Here is a 21271-nt window from a genome sequence, read left to right on the forward strand (position 1 = left end):
CTTCAAGAAATTTTTATGTTGGACATGATTTGTTTGAACGGAAGAAATGCTGTGCTGGTTTTGGAAGAAGGACTGCACTTCTAGTCTCCAATGCTCTCTTGCATGAATGCATTCTTAAAATTACTCAAATGTTGCAGAGAAAAGTGTTTTTAATCAAATGAAATCATTGTTAAAATTAAGAAACCAGCTTGACTAATTTTTCTTTCAGTGTTTTATCTGCCAGGAGCACAGATGTTTCTGTCTTTTGCATTTTCTATATGATAGGCGGTGTTCTGAGAATTTCATAATTGTGCTGGTCCTGATCGGTTATTCAGGAGCAGAGCTGGGGTCATTTCATATTCACTGACACCACACACAGAGCTATGTTTGGGCTATTTCTATTAATTTTATACAAACATAGCTGCATGAAGACAGTTTTCGAGTATGAATTGACCCCAACTCGGTTCCTGAACAGCCAATCAGAACCAGCACAACTGTGAATTTCTCATAACATCTAATATGGAGAAAAGGCAAAAGACAGAAATGTTAGTGCTCTTGGCAGGCATGACACTGAAAGGGCAATTAGTCGAGCTGGTTGAACCCTTGTCTCTGCAAAACATTTAAGCAGTTTTACATCAGAATATAATAATAAAGTGAGCAGTTTTTTTTATTTATGAAGGTAATATTTCACTGGAGAAAAAAAAGAAGAGTATTCCTTCTTCTAAAACTCTGTCGTGCTCTTCATCATTACATTAAGAAAAATACATTTCAAGCCAGCTGTGGCTCTTTGTCAGGTAAAGAAGAGGAGTCTGCACATGAACTGGATGTTGCTACAGATGTATAGTAACATATGGCAAAGTCATCTGGCTGAGAGGAGGAAGCAAAAAGCCTCTAAAGACTCTTGTTTGGTGTCCTGTTTTCCTGTAGATACAGAAGTGTGGGCGCTCTGTCCTCTCTGAGCCACAAAAGTGATGCAAATGCAAAATAAGTGCATCTACTTTAACCAAGAACTTCGACTTTACCTGAGAAGTGAGTCTTTGAATTACTTTTTCAATATTTAACTACGCAGAAGATACCAATAAAGCATACTGCCCCAAGTTATAAGCTCAAACTGTCACCGCAGAGAGCTGGCTGACGGGGAAGGTGCATGTTTTGATGCGTCTTATAAACTCGACTGTAATCTGCCACCGGTGTGCAGTCTGTCAGGTTACAACCTGCAACCAACAGCTAAAGACGAGCTGAGCAGCAGATGAAGTGAAATATTTTTTGCCGTCTCTCACACCGCCTCGAGCTTCAAGCCGGTGACTTCATCTAACCTATAATAACCCCTGCCCTCCCTTTTCACTCGCTACTTATGTCTCGCTTTGCATCCATTTCTTTCAACCTTCATCTCTTTTCTATACATGTCCCTCGGTAATTTTAGATCCTTTGCTCCTTTCTTCTTCTTCTCTTCATTCTTCTTTCATGCAACATGCTTTTGGACTTCGTGCCACCAAAGAGTGTGACGGGTTTCGTTGTCCTTCTTTGTCACTCCAGATTGAGATCAGCGCTGCTCTTTTGTGTCACCTCTGCTTGTTTATCCATCCTTCCTTCTATCTGTCCTTCTTATCTCCCCGATATCTGCCATCTGTGTCCTCCACCGTGTCTTTACCTTCTCCCGTCACCTTGCTTTTTCATTTCGCTCACCCTTTAATCTCTTCCAATCTTCTCATGTTTTGTCTTTTGAAAATTAGTACATTTCTCACAAGAAATTTGTCACTTAGTCATTTTGCATACTTGAGTTTTTGCAAATTTATTACCGGCAACGTGCATTTTTTTTCTCTTTAATCTTCCCTTTTTAATCATTCCTTCTTGGTAATGCTCTCTCACTTCTTCCTCCCTTCTCTGGCGATCCGTCACCCCTCACCATCTGGACCCCCCATTCTTCTCTCCCTCTCTTTGTCTACCTGCTGATTCCAGTCTCAGCGAGTCGAGGCCAATCTGAGGACGTCTGCGCTCGGCAGAAAGAGATGATGTCATCCTCTTTCAGCGCCGGCGGGCAGCACTGGTGCTATCACACAACAGAGACGCTGTGGTTTACACGATGCTGCCTCTTTTTAAGACAGGCAGAGAGTGCGCCGCCACCTCAGCTGCCTCCTATTGTTTCAAAATGGGACTCTAAACTTGGGTCCTTAACAGATAAACAAAATGAAAAGCAGCTGATGAAAAGGTGGGGAGATGAAAGATGCGAGTGGAGGACATGAGATGCAAATCTCAAACTTATTTTTCACATAACCCTTGTTATACTTTACTTGCATGTGTGAAGTGAGGACATGGTAGCCTTGTTTGAGCGTGCAAGTGTGCCTTTGTATCTTCACACAATATGTCATAATGAGGTATTCTAAGGTAAGCCGTGATTATGGCACAATAAGGAATCAGAAAAACACTTAGCTTTAATAAACAAGAATAAAAACAAAAGCTTCTTTGTTCTGAAACAGCAGCAACAGAAGCACTGATGAAAGGTTATCTGAGGATAATATTTCCCACAGTGTGGGACACCAGTGCACTGTGATCCATCATTGGTTATTAAATGGAAAGTATATTGAGAAATAGATGTTTTACTGTGGATTCTAAGTTTTCTTCTACTGTCTCACACTAGATTTTGAGTCATTATGATGTTGGGTTGACTATTTCACTTCATAGTGGTGTGTTTTGGGTTGCTAACTCTCAAACTTTAATGATGCACCTTTGAAACTAACTGGACTCCTATTATTGTCTGTGTTGCTGAAAATCATGAGACAATTCAAGTATTGGAGAAATAAAAACAAGAAGACCTCCTGTGATTTGTGAGTATGGACGAAAAACAATGGCGGTCAACACAAAAACATCTCCGGATTATCGGAGGTTCGTGCTCTGGTCAAGGACAGCATGAGGACACACACTCTGCCACACATACACAAAAACACACACACATCTTCCCGGCTCATGTTCTCTGATGTCTGGTTTAAGACCTGATAGCAGAAGGGAATCACAATTAAAAAGAGTGGGTCATGGATGGGTAAACACACACACGTGCGAGTGCGCACACACACTCACTCACATGCACACAACACCACAACTACTTTCTAGTTACTAGAGCCGGTTTCCATGACAACAGACAGGGAGGGAGAGAGCGGTAGAGCGACACAGAAAGACAGAGGGAAAAAGCATTGCAACCCCTTCAACTCAGAATATTGAGTCGGATCTGAGAATGATGTATTATCAAATGCAGGAGAGGAGGAAATAAAGGAGGGAATGGAGGGAGGGGAGTGGTAACACCGAGCGTAGTACAAGAGGAGGAAACAAAAGGAGCGAGTGAATTAAAGGGAAACAACAGTGGAGGGATATGTGGCGGAGAATAGGGCCGAAAGTGGAGAGACGACCCAAAAGATGGACTGATGTGGAGAAAAATGACTGAATAAATATCAAATAGGTGGAAAAGAGACGTGAGCGAAGACCTGCTCTTCATGCAGCGTTTAGAAAACATCGGCTTGTTCGAACATGGAGCGTATTTCTTCAGCGTGGAGACATTCGGCGCCACATTCACAGACAGGTTTTAACAGAGAGAAACAAAAGAACGTCCTTCTGTGCCTTCATATGCTGCTGCGGTGTAAACAAAACACTCTAAAGAGGATCTTGGCATCTGTACCAAGTGATCTGTTATTACTGGTCAGTTGTTGGTTTCAATTAGTTTATTGTCTTAATGGTTTTTAACGCATAGATTCTATTTATGAGTTTGTTTTAACCATCTGAACCCTAAGCAGCTCCTGGGTGTTTTTGTCTAATGCCACATTTTTACTCATCGTGGATTCAGATTTTTTTATTTTTTTTACTGAAAGATAAAGTGCTGTATCTTTATGGAATCTGTACAACCTTGGAAAGAGCTTAGAAATGTGTTTTAGTTTGTTAAACAGAAATATAATACCATAAATCTGAAAAAAGAAAAAAAATAGTAATTTCTTTAATTATTTATTTTTAAAAATGAACAAAACTGGAATAAGCATATGCAACTTTTTTCAGGTGACCACACTTGTTATAAATACAGAAAAAAATGGATTGGTTGCTCCACATACTATAGATATTTGACTACTTTCACCTTTAATTTGTTTCCATAGTTGTCTCCCATCTGTTCAGGAAAAACACTGCCTGCAATTCAACTAAAAAGTCCCTGAATTCATGTCACATGACTGTTGGTCGCAGCTGAATCACTAATTTCTTCACGGTTGTGTCAAGAGACATCTGTCTAGAGCAAACAGTTAATTTTTGGTTGGTTTTTAAATGACTGACAGATAGATCAAGAAATTCAATTCAAAATGGGAAAATAAAGTGATTTTGACTCATTATTTTAAGTTTAGCTTTGGTTAAGTTTTGTGATAAAACAACACGCCATGCATCCTTGCTATTTCTACATTTCTTGTGTGTGTGTATAATTGTAACTTTGGGAATTTTAATTCCACGGAAGGGCTTAGGAGTTCAGAGGGTTAATTGTGATTATTCCTGTCTCATGTTTTATCTTTACGCTGTCATGGCAACGTCCAAGCAACTTCCAGTGAAGATCACAGTTTGTGCAGTATACTATGTATCCACCTGGAATTCATTTTTTTAAGTCTTAAAGCAACACAATCTTCAGGGTCAATATTCAACAAATAAACAATCCTGAAGCCCATCCAGCTCTAGAAAGCTTGTTTTAGGACATCAAAAAGAAAACAAAAGTAGAAGAGGAAAGCCTTTGGTTTATTCTTACCAGTGAGGCTGACTTTATGGTGGCAAAGCGGCCCTGGTTTTTGTAGTTTTGGGCGTGGCTGCTCTTCTCCGAAGAGACCGGCCTCAGCTCTGGTCGATGGTCTCTGTGGATCCCATCATCCCAGTTGTACTGATGGTCCTGTGGAAAACGGAGTGGAAAAACATGACTTAAGTTGCAAAGTTAGATTTTTTTAAACATTTCTAAATAAAAGAGCAAACGACACTGAAATAAAAGGTGAAAACTGTGCAGTGCTGCAGGACACTTGACAGAATTTAACTCACTATGAAGTGTACCAGTATTTAAATCCTTCACTGTAATTCTCTGCCTTTATAAATAACAAAACTCCCCATTGATTTCACTCATATAGCTTTCAAAATTTCAAAAGGAATCGAAAGCATTTGCTAAAACTGTGTCAACTGTAACCTTGCAAAACACGATGAAACGTCAACACTCAATCCCCCCCATTAAAAACTGAACATCTTCAGCGGCTCGGGGACCGAAGAGTTGATTCATGTGAGGAGGGAACTTCATCAGCATCTGAAAACATTATGTGTCACTTTCAATTGTTCTCCGCTCAGCCCCTGAACTTGAAACAACACACTGGCTGTCTGTTCGCAAAGTGACAACCTTATTCATGCACTGTCGAAATACAAAGAGCAAATGAAGAAAGAGACTGACAGAGAAGTGACAGCCCTCTCTTCACACATTTTTAGTCATATGAGATATTCTACGAGAATGTCAGGAATTGTGTTGACCTGTGTGTGTGTGTGTGTGTGTGTGTGTGTGTGTGTGTGTGTGTGTGTGTGTGTGTGTGTGTGTGTGTGTGTGTGTGTGTGTGTGTGTGTGTGTGTGTGTGTGTGTGTGTGTGTGTGTGTGTGTGTGTGTGTGTGTGTGTGTGTGCAGGATGACAGATGTAAGTGGGGAATTTGCGAGGAGTGTGTGCGCCGCTTGTTGACATGTGTATGCGGCCTTTGTTCTCAAAGTGTGAATGGTGTCAGTGATGAACTTGAAGCAATCTGCAAACATTGAGGACTGTGTCAATGGTTTCCATGGTTTCTTGGGGGGAGGGGATCACACATACTCTTGAAAACAGTGAGAGAAACCACAAGGCATTTGCAAGGAGCCATACTTCCTCATTACCTCAGAAACAAAGTGATTGTTCTAGTAACATCTCAAACATGCCACTGTCTGAGACATTATTTGATTATACTTGCTGTCTTTGTACTTGTTTTACTAAACATGCTATTTCGGAACAAGTGCTTCCTACTGTGAGAGTGGTGTTTGATCAAGGAGGGCAATTATTGGAAAGGTATAAAGCTATCGTTGTTGCCCTTGATCATAGGTGGAGCCACAATATGGACGTTAGACTTGTGCTGGTGTTAATTTGTGCCTTTGTCTCTCTGTATCAGCAGGACGTCTCAAAAACATGACTGGAAATCAGTGGCTATTTAGGTGGACAGACAGACCTTAGATAACTGTATTAGAATTTTGTGTTATTCTGGATTTCAGACATTTGATAAATTCTCCGTCTTGTCATGACAAAACCTTAATCCTAACACAGGGGCATCAGTGGCACTAGCCTCATCGTTGGCTTTCTTTTATTCAGATACAGGTCACTTTTACATTAATATTCCTCATGGTTTTATACAAACATACCCACCATAGTGTCAGCGAGAGCCAAGTGTGCTCACAATTTTACTATTCATGCTAGATTGGAGAGTATTTCCAGTGATGCATAATAACTAAACTGTAAATTTAAGCTCAGAGGAAGTCTATTAAACTGCTGGTATACCTAACAGATGTATTTAATTATACTTTTTAATTATTCACATCACTTTCTCCTAAATTCTGTCAATGTGTACAAAGAATCTAACTATTCCTTTACAGACAGTAAGATAAAAATATCCTGACAGCTGTGATTAGGACTCAATCTGAGGATGGCTGGGGCGTAACAGTAATTAATAAAGTTATCCAGATGTTGTAAATGTGTGCATCTTATATGGATCCTGCTGCTGTCTGATGTTGAGGAAATATTTCTACAAACAGCTGGAAGCAGCAATCTGAAATTCTGCTTCTGTTAACATTTTCAGTCCCTACATTACATCATCTAACCTGTTCTGTTTTCATTGCAGAAAAGTTTCATTTTTGTGGGCATTTCGATTTGCAACAGATCCAAATTTGTTAGGCAAATTGCTTTCTGATTTTGGCACATAAACAGTGTCTTTTGCTCTTTTTGTGATGCTTTTGGACCATATTTTGTGCTAAAATGCCTCATACAACTGTAAGCACGTGTGTAACAATCCCTCGATAAGGCACAGATAATGTTCAGTTTGGACACAGAAATGTTGATTGAAATGACCAGGACGCTAATTCAGACATGAAGCTGACATGTTCAGATGTCATCAGATTAACTTAAAGGCGCGCACATCTGAAAGGGACTTTATACAGAAGATTACTTGGAGTAGTGGAAGCATTTGTAAAAATTTGTGCTCTTATATAATCAATTAAATAAAACAAGCTTATAATATAATCAGATGAGTATGTTTGGCACATGATGGGTGGTTGAGCTCATCTCATCAAGAAAAAAGATTTAAAGACCCACTGGCTCATGCTGCCGTCCGGTTTCCAGCTCTGGTTCAATACTGCGTGCTTCTCCCATCTTCACCCCTGACCTTTACCTTCTTGGTGTGTGGGGAGGAGTCCAAGGTGCTGCTGTAGTCCTGGGGGTGCATCATGGTCATGTCGGAGCAGCTGTCATCCAGCACCTCCTGCATGCTGTTCACGCTGCTGCTCTGGCTACCCGTGCTGACCGAGGTGCTGGGGATGGAGTGGTTGCTGCCCAGGCTGTTCATCTTGCAGCTGGCTGCCTCGCTGTCCTGGAAGCGGACATCCAAACATGTTTATGAGCACAAATAAACACACGTGCAGCTAAAACATACACACATAGACTCCCGTGTCCTTCACCCAATTATACAGCTCAAAATGGTGTCATTAAACACAGTCACCTCAGCACGGGGAAAATAACGGATGCCCTCTAGATCGCATTAGAGTCAAAGTCACGGTAAATTGCCTATTAAGCTCTAATTGTCAAGATGTGTGAGTGTGTGTGTGTGTCATCCACCTGTGTTGGTGCATATTTTAATGGACAACGGTCAAGATTGTTCAGATTTGAGGTCAACTATCTGCAAAGTGTGTAAGATTTTAGAAGAAGAAGTCGATTCAGAACAGGATGTTGATCAATCTTTGCACATGAAACCAGTGAAGGAGGCTTGGTGGAGCGGGTTTTCTCAGTAAAGCCTCCAGTGGTGTCTTGTTGCAGTGAGTTCTAGTGGCTGCTCTGAATTATACCACGTGGTGTAGAGTGACATGACTGTAGCTACAGGCTGCCCATGCCTGTTCACTTTACCTCAGGACCAGGTCAGCTAAGGGACATTTCATCTCAATGTCAGGCTACGGCAGCTGCAGGAGGAAGACTCTCATTTGTTGTGATGTCAAGTGTGTTACAAGGCTATGAGCAACCATTAAGTGTCTTTCTGAGTTTTATTTTTGTTTTGAACCTCATGAGAACTGAGTCAGTTATGAAGGCCATTTTGGACAAAAGGTCTGTATCTGTTTTTTCCCTCTTTGGGATTGAAGTGCTTTCTTACGGTTTCTTAGCATCACTTCAGACAAACTATCCTGTCCTCAGCCTTTGTCTGAGGTCCAGATAGAGAAAGGAGAGGCATGTTGACGTGAACAACGCTCGCACTCGAGTGAAAAAGAAGAGCTCAATTACAAGAAGAAATGCATACATTCATGGAGAGCTAACTAGGTCAATCAATCAGTGGTTTAGTTGACGGTCAGAGGGATTTTTGTTATTGTTGTAGTTGGTTTTTAAACAAAAATGTGAATAATTGTTAGTTCCAGCTTGCAATACTTAAAGATTTCCAATTCTGTCTGTTTAATATCATAATAAACAGAATGTTTTAGAAGTTGACACTGACTTGCAGACAGACATCTCATTTGGAACTAGAATTCTCAGTGGTTCCTTTGAAGTTTAAGATGTGAACTTGCAATCTAGGAAGCAGTGACTGATGTTTGTCAATATTTTCAGGTGTTTGAAAGCTGAACAAGTAGTCAATAATGCAGAAGCGTATTGCTGCCATACCAGAAAAAGAAAAATGGAGAAGTTTCCTGTTTTAACTTGAAAAACGTATTGCTATAATAAGAGATTTCCATGTTTTAATGAGATATTTATGTGTTATGTGATACAAGGTCATCATGTTGTAATGAGAAATTTACTAGTACAATGTAATATTTATTTTGTTATAACTGGAAATTAATATTGTAATAGTAACGATAACCTGAGGAACATTTATCATGGACACAATTTCATTTAGTTAGACTTGAACTTTGACTTCTGTACAGCTACATGTATGTTAAAATCATTCTTTGTGTATGTGACATCAGAATCTCACCACGTCTCAACCTAAGCAACTCAGAGCACATAAAAACACAAATTTACTTTATAACAATTAAGGTTATCATGTTTTAACGTGAAATGTTTAATCTTTTACCAAGATAAATAGTACATTAGCATACCAAGTCATAATTAATCATAACTTGAAAATATCCTGTGAAAACATTATTCTATCTTATTATAGTGAGAAAAAAGCAGAAACTTCTCATGTAGTGCCGTGATATTGATCCATTTTTCTTTTTGTGGTGTGGCAGTGATACAAAGTTGGACAATAATATGCAGTTTAATAGATCATAAACATTCTTAGATCGTCTCAACCTGGTTATTATTCATCTTTACCTCATCAACTGTTCTCTTCATTGGCTCTGTTCCTGTTTCTGCTGTTCTTTCTTGTCATTATGTACACTGTGTTTTTGGAATTTGTCAATTTTATAGAAAAGTTTCCTTCAGCGATGACAAAATGAATTGAACGTGGCTTCACACCAAACCCATGAACAACTGAAAACTATTGAGACACTTCTCTTAGAGATTAAAGTCACAATGTAAACCTCAACTGGTTTCATGTTTTTAATGCTTTGTGCTCCACTTTCTTGTTTTGACTGTTACCCCAAATAAACTCAGTGTGGTTTTTTTCTGCTTCTTATCTTTTTACCCTTCCCCTGTCCCTGTCCCTCCCACCTCTTCCTCCTCCTGGCTCTCTCCCATGGGCCCGTTGTGTTTCTCCTGGTAGAGGATCTTCTTCATCTTGCGATACTGCAGGTTGTCCAGCTCTCGCACTGCATCCTTGGTCCTCTGGATGAGGTCGATGAGAATGCGCGGCGAGCGTTCTCGTCGCACAAAATCATGCTGGGCGGAGAAAAAGAAGTAAGCGAGTCAGAGTAAAGAAAAAGTAAAGAAAACAGAGATGTTTGGATTGTAGAACTTATTTGAAAACCATCTATTCAGTTTTGTTTTATTTCAATGAGCACCACGACCAAGACGATCACTAGAGGGCGCCTGTAGGTTGCTCAGCCAGTCCTGGGAGTCCCATCACACTACATCCTCTGATACACTCGTTATATGGGATCCTACAAAGATTGCCCATAAAAATCGATTTTCATAAATACTCTTAATCCTTTTCATTTCAATACATGAAATGAAATGTATTTGCCTTGGCATCAAGCTAATGACAACTTCAATTAGACCGTATCGGGACACAAAAAACAGCCACTGGGTAATACGCTAATAATTAATTGAGAGGTCTTTCAGTGTGTATTTTATTATATTTTGTGTATTAGAGTGCCTATAATATCATAAAGACATTCGGATTGAAAAAATTATTAAAAAGCGATTAATAATTTATTAACAGCATCAGTGGGATTCAAAATAAATAGGACTTCAAAATTCCTACAGTAGGAAAGTTACATCCCTGCAGCATTAACATTTCATAAATGGTCATATTTTCTTTATAAAACGTTATTGAAAGATTTCTAACGCAGTTGTCCACTTTACTGAAGGCTGAAACTCAATTAGGTCACATTCTGACTTGACAAACCTGAGTGGTTCTAGTGTATGGAACCTCTGTAATTTAATGGAGGTGTCATTTAGTGGAGACTGAGGCATTATGCATTTATGTAATTATTTATTTTTCATTACATAACCAGCGGGTCAGAGTGGGAGGTGGGTGGGGCTGATGGGTTGGAGGTAAGAATGAGGCCTACAGTGTGTGCTAAGTGTTATTTTGAATTCATGCCTTATATTTTTTTAGCATTTTTTTTACTGTACTGACATCAAGAACAAGTCATTTCATCCCAGCGCTTCCACCCACTACACCACACATACATTCACACCTCCTCTTAGTCACTCTCATTCATAAAATATTGAGTGCTTAAATGGTTGAAATGCATGCAACCTACAGGTACTAGACTAAAATACTGTATGAATAACTATATTTTTGTAGGTCTATTTATAGCCTGCTCTCTCTCACTCTGCACACCTTCCTCTCCATGTGACAGATGCTGGTGTAATGGGTTAGTCAGGACACAGGGGAATGACATCACACTCTCAAAATAGAGATGAGAGTGATTTGTCCCGTTTTCTGACGGACTTACACCAGAATCTGGGTGGCTGGACACCCCCGTACCGTCCACCAGCCAAGAGCTATCTTCTACATTCGTTCTCATTATAAGGCTATTGTGAAGAAGAAGTGGCACCTATATTCCCTTCCTGCTATCTATACTGTAGTATCTTCGACTAGAAGTACTGATCCATCCAAAGAAATGTACTCTGTAAGGAATCATCTAATTATGATGTGAAATGCATGGTATAACCAACTATTATTAATTTTTTGGTGTGATTTTCTTGCTTTACTGCAATTTCAGTAGTGGCATTTCCCAGAGAACAAGTATAATATGTTTGATTCTTAAAGGAATAGTTAAACATTTTTGGGAAATATGTTTTTATCTTCCTTGGCATGGGTTAGATGAGCACACTGATGTCACTATGACTTTATCAGCCTTTTAGTTTAGCTTAAAAAAAACAGGAAAAAAAGGGAAAACAGCTACTCTGGCTTTGAACAAAGATAATGAAATCATTGTATATCCACTGATTGTGGATCGAGGACTCTGATTGTGGCTGCATAATTTTAAGTCTTAATACAATTTGAACAGTTGCTCATATAAATATCTACTCCCTGTATTGTTGCCACGAATGGAAAAATTAGCAATAGAGACCAAAACCATTTTCTGTGCCATGCTATAAACATGTTTATTTCTCTCGCAAAGTTGAACATGTTGACATGGGGGTCTACGGGATTTTACTCAGTTTTGGAGCCAGCCTCAAGTGGCCATATAAGGAACTGCAGTGTCGCTTTATCTCTCCGTCCTGAAGGTTGCCTCTTGCTTATGTCACGTGTTTTGTTTTTTTTGTGTGAAAATCCACGCGAAAAACTAAAAAGTGTTCTGAAAATGCATTTGTTGTTGCATACAGGAATTTTACAGGTGTTTTTAAAAAAACTTCATACAGAGTTAAGCAGCTTGTGGCTACATAATACCCTTACAGACAATGTTGATATTCCCATCTGATTCTCAGCTGCGAACAGATAAATTGCAGTGGAGAACTGAATAGAGAATTAATCGTCAACGTCATCGTGGAGAAAGGCCAAACACTAACTAGTTCCAGCTTCTCAAAAGTGAAGATTTCCTGCTTTTCTGTTTGATCCTAAAGTAAACTCAATTCTGTTCAACTTTTAGGTTGTTGGCCAGACCAGAAATTTAATTTAAACACATCCTCTTAAGCTCTGGGAAACTGTTGCTTCACTGAAAATATCTGTGGTTATCCATTTAATTTACAGGATTTAAAAAAATACCCCCAAAGCCAAACAACACACAGAGCTATTTTTACACGCTCAAAGAGTATTTACGCTTAAACGATGAGTACTTATAGAGGGAGGTCAATGAGTGGTTATTAATTTATCATTTATATAATTAATATTACTCTAAATGAGGTATACAGGGAGAGAGCACATTTAACCTGAAGCCAGAACACTGATAGCTCAAGGCCCACAGATTAGTGACCTGATTTTCCCTTTTAAAGAGCTTGGAGGGGTGTGTGCCTGTGTGAGTGTGTGTGCACTCAAAGGAAGAGTGAATTTGTGTGTGTGTGCGAGTGTGTGTGTGTGTGAGAAGAGAAAGTGGGGTATTAATCATAAACTAACACCCCAACCCCCCAAGCCCTTCGCTATAAAGCAGGCCCTTCGACACTGATCCAAAGTCTGTTTGGTACTCATCCCTCTTTAATGGTTTTTTCAGCCAGGATTTGGGTCAGCGGTGTTGGGAAGAGGGAGAATTCCAGTCCAAATCTCAATCCTATCCAGCTGACAATCCAGAGCCTCTGATTTAACCTCGACCTAACCTGACACCTTCCCCTCATCCTCCCTAATGTGAGGCAGGTGTGAAAAGTCCTCCAGCGCCATTGAGCGTGATCAGCAAGAACATAAAACTCTTAGTGGCACCAATAGGATTACCTGTTGGTCGCACAAACAAAAAGATCAACTCCTCAATGGACATACATGGATTACAACCATGTATGTTCATTGTGTTAGTGTATGTACGAGCATTAGGCAGGATGGTGACTTAACTTGCAGCTTTCATTGTTAAAATTTTGTTTTTTGGGATCATTTTGCTTTTAGTTGACAATACGGACACGTGTCAACATTATCTAGATGTTTGGCTTGAAGGTTCATTCTTGACCTTGGGAATAATTTCTAAAATTTCAAGTTTCCAATCCTTTGTACATCATGTAGTTTCTGGATGATTTTTTTTGCACCTGTCACATTTGCTTACTGTGGTTTAAATTTTAATGGTAAAGTCCTGCACCTCTATGGAAACAGAGCGTGACTAGAAATACAGGGGACTTCAAATCTATGTTTTGTGCAAAATGACACAGTCACAATCCCATTAATCATAAAAAAAGAAAAATAAAGTAGAATTTTCTTGGATTATCTATTTTCAAAAATTTTAAAAAACCTACTCTAAATATGTATAAGAATGGCACTGGAAGTGAACACTGGAAAAATGGTGACTCTACATACATATTTTTTAAATTTGTTTCCATTCTTGTCTCTTATCTGTTCTGTTTAAAAGTATTGTGAAGTTCAGCCAACCAGTCATTGAATTTTTGCCATGTGACTGCTGGTTACAGCTGATTCAATCATGGCTTTTCACTAGTGTTGATGAGTGCAGAATTTTATGTTTTTTACAGAATCTGGTACAAGTAAACAGAAGACTTTTAGTAACATGTAGAAAAAATGTGATTTTGGTGAACTACAGTATCATACATCTAGGATAATTAGGTCAAGGACTATTGGAAAGTTTAAAATGTAACAAGTCTCTCTTGTTTCTGGTTCTGATTAATTGTGCAATACTGGTGACGTGTTTAGGGGTTCAGAGAGGTAAAGCTCATTTTTCAGTACTTGTTTTTTCCTAGTCCACTTACAGCATTTTATAGACTATAGACAAGACTAAGTTTATAAAAACAATTAAATAAAATAAGCTCAAACTTGTATAAAACAGAAAAGAAGAGGCACTCTGCAGCAACTATGTGTCCAGTCGAGCACAAGACTACTGATTTTTTTTGGTTTCTCCCCTCACATTCCTCTCATCTCTTTGCTATGGGACTATCATTAAGGGCAAAAAATACTTCCAAAATACAAAGAAAAACACTTTGAAGAAATTCACGAATGCTTCAAATTTTGAAAATTTCCTGGCATGTAAAAAACAAAACAAAAAACAAAGCAACACTGCATACATAACGGAGAAAAACCGCCTCTAAAAACCAGTGTCAGTAGTACTCTAATCAATGACGTGTGGAAGCAGCAAACACACATGATCTCTATGGAGTATTTACAGAGCGTAGCTACAAGGCGAGGCCCAGGAAGTGGAGCGATGATAAAAGAAAAATAGGGAACGAGAGAATAAGCGATTCTCAGTGGGGTGCTTGATTCATGTGCTTGAAGAAGACACTGTGTATATGCTTGTGTATTAGGCAGCGGTGGGTGGGTGGGTGGGAGTGACTCATCATCAAGGCTCAGGGACTGACTGAGACAGGAAGTGAGGTCACAGCTGGAGGGATTACAGATGAAGCCCACTCACTCGTAGCAGCTCCCCTGACGAGGGTCTGTCCTGAGGAATTTTCAGTAGGCAGTAGTCAACAAAGCTCCGGAAGGGGTCGGACCTGGGTAAAGAGGAAAGTGAGATGATGTCCCTTCTTTGAACATATTCAAATTAGAGGAGCAGAAATAAAAGTGAGAATCTAAAGATAGTCTGCCTTTAGCTGTAATGTACTTACTGTCAATGAATGTTTAACATATAAGGAAGATAAATGTCTTCCACTGTGCTGTTTATCATATCGGTGACTTAGGCCAGAACAATCCTTTGAAATCACTTTGTATAGAGCTGAATATGAACCACATATGGATTATGTAAATATGTGGAGCAAGCAAAATATAGGCCACTGGAGCTTTGGATCTCTGATCTAAAAATAGGCTCCTGATAACACACTACAGTAAATGCAGCACCACGTGGCTACTTATGATTTAAATTAAATCAATTTGTGCATTTAGGGTCACTGTAGGGTCAATGCAGCATACTGGCACCTTTCTACCACCTATCTCCACTTAAACCTTCACCTCTCCTCTCTACATAGTGCTTCTACTACTCAGGTCGCCGACTTTACTCCATGCCAGAGCGTACAGCCTTGCGTTTGTGTACTGAACACTATGGAACTGATGTCTCTGCTAGTCTCATCTGGCGGGATGCTGCTGATGCCTCGGGCTGCTGGAGCTCCTCCAAAAATACCACAACCCTGCGCTGTCCCACACAATCGCCCGCCTCAGCACGATGCTAGAAACCCGTGCTAATTTTACAACAGGCGTTCTCTGTGCACGGTCACGGGCAGTAAATTTGAACTTGAAGGACTCCTCTTGCCTTATGTTTCTTATGACCCGCTTCCGATTCCTCTTTCTTTCTTTACCTCTTAGGAGCTGAGCAGAAAAGAAAAATTCTTGAAACATATTTCAAGGAACTAACATCTGCATGACTCTGCATGCCCAGGACCTCGCATATACACCACTGTCATATCGTGGCAGTGACAGAAAAGGTAAATTGCTGGGAGAACATCAAACATAGGGTTAATATTTAATGGGAGTGCTGTTTCATCGTTGACAGTCACACCTCACATGCAGTGGTAACAGCAATGCAGAAGAGCATGTGTATCTTCTTGCATCTTTTTCACCAATTTAGATCACCTACTTCATGTACATACATACATACTGCTGAATATGAATTCTCTTTTCTGCTGCTCCTAAGGTTGTCTTAATTCATACTAAATCTCTCTGTTCTTTCCACTTTTACCTCCAAGTTTGTGCCAGTCAATACAAAGCACATGTATATGAAAAATAAATCCCCAGGTAACTAGTTTATAGTGCTTATTACATAAAATAATTACCAATTGTATAGAGACACTTGTGTTTTTTTAACAGATTAATGAATCTTCTTTAAGCCCTCTAAGCAAAAATAAATGTTTTTAGGATAGCAATTTAACAACATAACCAAATCAGTTTTATTTCTTTATGTAAAAAGCTGAAAAAGAAACTATTGGTATCATTATTATAAACTATACTTATCTGCTAGCACCATCGGCCTTGACTGAAAAGTTGTTTTTCCAACAATGAAGGTTGTGATGTTGCTGCAAAAAGAGCTGTATAAACCTGCTGGCCTACATTAAATTGCCTAACTTTTTCATGTCAGGAAGGACAGTCCCTAGAGAATCTATTAGCATCCACAGTTGTGAGTTGTGAGGCTAAAAGCTGCATAAAATAATGCATAAGGCAGGCTGTTTTCCCATATTACATCTAGAACACCTCATCTGTATACGAAGGAATGCGTTAGTTACTACAGCAAACCTAAAAAGTGAGTATTAATGACTGGAATAGTATTAGAATAATCATGCTGCTTTGTTTTGACACTTTAAAATGTTGCCTCACAGCCCAGCAGGAACGGTGTAGGTAGTTACACGGTGTGTCTTTAGTCGAGGTTTCCCAGGTAATTACATAATAGACTTAAGAGTCTGACCTTGCACAAGGCTGGCCACAGGGATCACAGGTCAGGTAGATTAACAAAGGGATGTCTTACACTGGCTGAGCCCAGACCGGATTAGATTTTAATATTCACAGTTGAGTGGAGGCATTGAATCAGGTGTAACACAGGAGAAACCATTACATACTGGCCAAAATTGGGTAGAATTTTGCAAACAGTGTGTTTTTTTTTAATTAAAATGATTTAAAAAGAAACTGAAGAACAGCTATAAAAGTGAATGGTAAGTATCAGGGTATTAAGCTTTAGACTCACCACTCATTTGACTGCAGCGTGGGAGAGTCGTTCTGGGCGATGTGATATAAGGCACTCATGGCATTCATGTTGAACAAGGGTGGTTTACGCTCCGCTACAATGAGAGAAGATGGAGGAGTCAGAAGTAGACGATGAGTGGTGTTTCAATGTCAGAGTTTCTTGAAAGACGGTAAAATCTTACATGTATTTTTTGGGTTTTCTGGATCATTTTCAGCTTGAATCGGCTGAATTTCTGACTTTATGGGCTAATAAATGTGTTAATTGAGCAGTGGAGGTAATTATGTGCTCACCCAGTTCAATACAGGTGATCCCCAGGGACCAGATGTCCACTTTTCCCTCGTACTGACCCTCGTCCATGGCTAGGATCACTTCTGGGGCCATCCTAAGGACAAAGACATAAATGCAAATGCACACAGACTATTAAATATGTGGGGAAAAATCCATGAAAATGTTTTAATCTGCTAAGCTTCTCAGAGCTTTTACAGACTCTGGTATGCTGTGATAGCAGCTCAGTTTTTTGGAATCTATGTGTGTTTCTGTAAACGTGCTGTGTGACAACTTTCCTGTGTGCGACTACAGTGCTAGTCCAGCCGTTTATGTGATTATTTATATTCAGCAGCAAAGCTGACGAGAGAGTGTGAGTGAATATTTTGGTGTGTCAGGTACAGCTGTTGATTTTGACTCCAAACAAAACAAAGAAAAGTGAAAACACTACACTGATTTTAAATGGCTGCATATTGGATGAAGAATTGAACTTTTAACCACATAAACCCCAAAATCTGACAGCAGATTTTAAAGGCATGTTGGGTTAAAAAAAATTTAAAAACTTGTCATTATCACACCATTTAAGAGCCAGAAACTGTAAAAACTGACCTGTGGCATGTCATTGTGTCAAAGCTTCAAATAGAGATATTTCATTAAAATCAATTTATCCTACATGTTTCATTTCAAAAAATCTTTAAAAAAAGCATTTGCATCAAACAGATTCTGTAAAAAACAAATAATTATGCACTCTTATGAACAACCAACAAACCTCGACTGACTCAGTCACAACCAACACTCATGTGACAAAAATATACAGAGATTTTGGCTGAACTGCAGGCTGTGCTGATACAACAGAGCACAAGGAAAGTATGGAAACAAATTAAAAATGTAACTAATAACATACATATAGTATGTAGACCACACACCCCTTTTTTCAGTATTGCTAGAACTTGTGGGCACTTGAAAATATGCGTTACATGTTGAATTTAGGCTTGTTAAATTCTTGACATACCCAATTAAATGAATTCAACTTGTTTTCTGTTGTTTTTATAATCTAAAATTTATAGCATAACCAATATTCAGAACATACAATGCACATAACTATAATTCCACAAGTGTACTTTGCATTGTAGTAAAAAAATGAGCTCACGTTGCTCAGAAACTGTTTCGGGCTCAGGGGGTTAAGGTTTACTTGTATATTTGCTCCTAAATGTGGAGTTCAGTGACTTTTATTGCTGACGTTGCATTTAAATCTTTTATTGCTCTATTTGAACTTAAAGCAACCTATAGTTTCTATGTTATCACTTGTGGCATATTTTGTGGTTTTGTATCATCCATTGGTTTTAAATTTCATCTTTTACATGACAGTGCATTTTATTGTGGGATTTTTTTCTGTGTTGCTGGTTTTAACAATTGCTATGCAAATAAATCTATTATTATTATTATAAAATTACTGTTTTTAAGTGAAATACAAGAATATATAACGGTAACTTCAGTCTGTAACAACATATAATTGATTGGCTGATTGGTGAATCTTTTACAGACGTTGAATATGTAATATTGTTATTTCATGAAGCTGTTAAAGTGCTGTCCTTCAGACAGAAGGCTCAAGAGGTGTTCAAGAGGAAGTATTGACACTGTTGCTCGAGAACACCAGCAGGTTGAAAACTGCTGTCAGTTCTCCCACAGACTACATCAATGATGATCATGTGGCACGCAGTGAATTCTTTCTCATTAAACCCATCATGACAGTTTTTAGGGTTGAGTTGATAAGGGGAGTTCTTTTTTCCTAAGGGCCAGTCATTTACTTATTTAGGTACATGAAGCATGTTTATGTAACTTGGAACAAATCTGAAAGGGACTAAAGACTAACATATGTTGGTGTGCCAGCAAAACTTGGTTTCAAGAGTCAAAAATCAGTGATATGAACATGGCCACAACTTAAAACTTTCACACAGAAACACAAAAAAACATAACTGATAGCAAACTGATAGCTGGCTTACACTCTTACTGCAGGTCATTCCCTGTCTGTCTTCCCAGTATCTACCTAATTAAGGAGAAAATGCCAAAAAAAAGCAGCTAACTTGTGCTAAAAAAAAAACAACTCTTGATTTCTATGCAAAAGAAAGCAAAGGTGGGGAAAAAAAATTCACCAATGAAGCTGATCTAGTTCCTCTTGCTCTTAGTACCGTGTTTTGTGTGCGTCGTGTCTTGTGCATACTCACCAGTAAGGTGTTCCCACAAAGGAGTTGGCAGGTGAGGCAATGGAGGCGGAGCCGAAGTCGGCCAGTTTGACTTGACCCAGCTCAGTCAGCAGGATGTTACCAGCTTTCACATCTCTGAGCAGAGAGGAGGACATGAAGGCAGTGAGCACATGAAGAGAAACTGAAGGTAAAATAGTCATGAGAGAAAACGTCGGCATCAGGATTCTGTTATGAACTATGCATATGCACTGGTCAACTATATGTGATGTAAAGCAGCGTTAAAATGCTAAATGTGACACTAATTAGCCTCCATCGCATGTGATTCATGTCTGTAAATGAAGATCAGGGAGTTCGTTGCTCCAGTTTCAACAAACTGGTATGTCTACTGGTGTATTTATAGATGTTATGATTATTTTAATGGGTTTATTGCCATGTTAAAATGCAATATAACCTGTGTCGACACAGAACAGTTAAATAGTTAGATGCCCATCATATCACTTTCTCATAAAAGAAAATGTTGTGGACAGGGTGAGGGAGGAAAGCTGTTATCTCCAAACAGTGGGGTTAAGTATTAAACAGGGAGGAAACGCACAACGTTTTACAGCTTAATTAAGAAAAACAGCAATAAAGTATGAGTGTCTTGACTATTCTTATCATGTCTTTTGCTAAACTCACTGGGTACACCTGTTGGGAAATGTTGGAAACAAACTGCTTACCTGTGAATCATATTATGGGAATGTAGGTAAGCCAGTCCTAGCAAGGCACCATGGGTAATGGCAGCAATTTCCACCTCTTGGAGTGGTTTCTTATGAACTTGGGGAGAAATAATACAGTGGAAATGAGTCGTTTGAGCAGGAACCCTCTGAAGACTTGACTGATATAATAATGAGCAGGATACAGTTCTAAACAAAAGCATCCATATTAAAGAAGAATCTGTAGTCAAAACGCAGGCTTCATGACTGATCAAGGCTCTGGAAACTACAAAATAACAACTACAGATCCAATTAAAGAATGTTTCGATTTGCTGAAACACTACAGCAACTGCAAAATATAGAAAATATATAAATAGTTCAGTGTTTCAAAGCTGACTCCCTGAGGACTGATGCAACAACAGCGAAAATAGGTGCCAAGGCAAAAGGTCACAGCAGAAATATGACTGAGAAATTTCATAAAAGCCAAAGTCCTAAGAACAGGCCAGGGCCAACACGACCGTGTACTCTACGTCAGTCCTGAGTACACACATAGGTGCTTTAAATAACACATTAGTTTCAGGTCAAGAATGGTTGGAGGGTGAGTGGTTCAGGAGGTCCACGCTTTGAAAACTGGAAAAAATGCTTTGGTTTCTACAAAAAGCAGGTAAGCTACACACAAAATCCATCTATGTATCTTGTGCTTTTAGAGTAAATGCTGATATTTACATCACATGAACAGTTGTGTGTAGATTTACACATTTACAATGTTTATTTACAAGGTTCACTTGGCAAAATGAAAGCAGAAGAAATAACCAGCATATATAAGGTTTTATGGGCTTAAAAGATGAGTTCAGGCAGTTCCTCATGTCTTGCAGACTTGTAAATCCTCATGAAGGTCAAACAGAAGATCGTAGTTCACTGCAGACAACTATGCGAACACTGAAGCGTAGTGCTGTGTACCAAAAACTCAAACGTAAGCAAAGTTAAAATATCAGCTACCAAATTTTCACCTTTTCCAATAGTCT

At 39.0% G+C, this 21271-nt stretch overlaps 1 protein-coding gene and 1 long non-coding RNA gene across 3 annotated transcripts in view; one reads left to right on the plus strand and one right to left on the minus strand.

Moving 5' to 3' along the window:
• The window catches only part of taok3a (TAO kinase 3a), an 83323-nt gene that overhangs the window by 10738 nt on the left and 51314 nt on the right, over positions 1-21271 (minus strand). For both annotated transcript variants that reach the window (XM_051950999.1, XM_051951000.1), the window contains exons 7-14: positions 20271-20367; positions 19576-19689; positions 17377-17468; positions 17087-17180; positions 14831-14912; positions 9879-10046; positions 7420-7617; positions 4742-4879 (exon numbers count right to left, since the gene is read on the minus strand). In XM_051950999.1, coding sequence (XP_051806959.1) covers positions 4742-4879; positions 7420-7617; positions 9879-10046; positions 14831-14912; positions 17087-17180; positions 17377-17468; positions 19576-19689; positions 20271-20367 — 983 coding nt within the window. The remainder of the gene's footprint in view (positions 1-4741; positions 4880-7419; positions 7618-9878; positions 10047-14830; positions 14913-17086; positions 17181-17376; positions 17469-19575; positions 19690-20270; positions 20368-21271) is intronic.
• LOC127534811 (uncharacterized) lies at positions 697-2570 on the plus strand. The gene is made up of 2 exons (XR_007943347.1): positions 697-1008; positions 1939-2570. It is a non-coding gene; the product is annotated as an uncharacterized LOC127534811 (long non-coding RNA).

This window comes from Acanthochromis polyacanthus, chromosome 7, assembly GCF_021347895.1.
Source record: "Acanthochromis polyacanthus isolate Apoly-LR-REF ecotype Palm Island chromosome 7, KAUST_Apoly_ChrSc, whole genome shotgun sequence".
Classification (NCBI taxonomy): domain Eukaryota; kingdom Metazoa; phylum Chordata; class Actinopteri; family Pomacentridae; genus Acanthochromis; species Acanthochromis polyacanthus.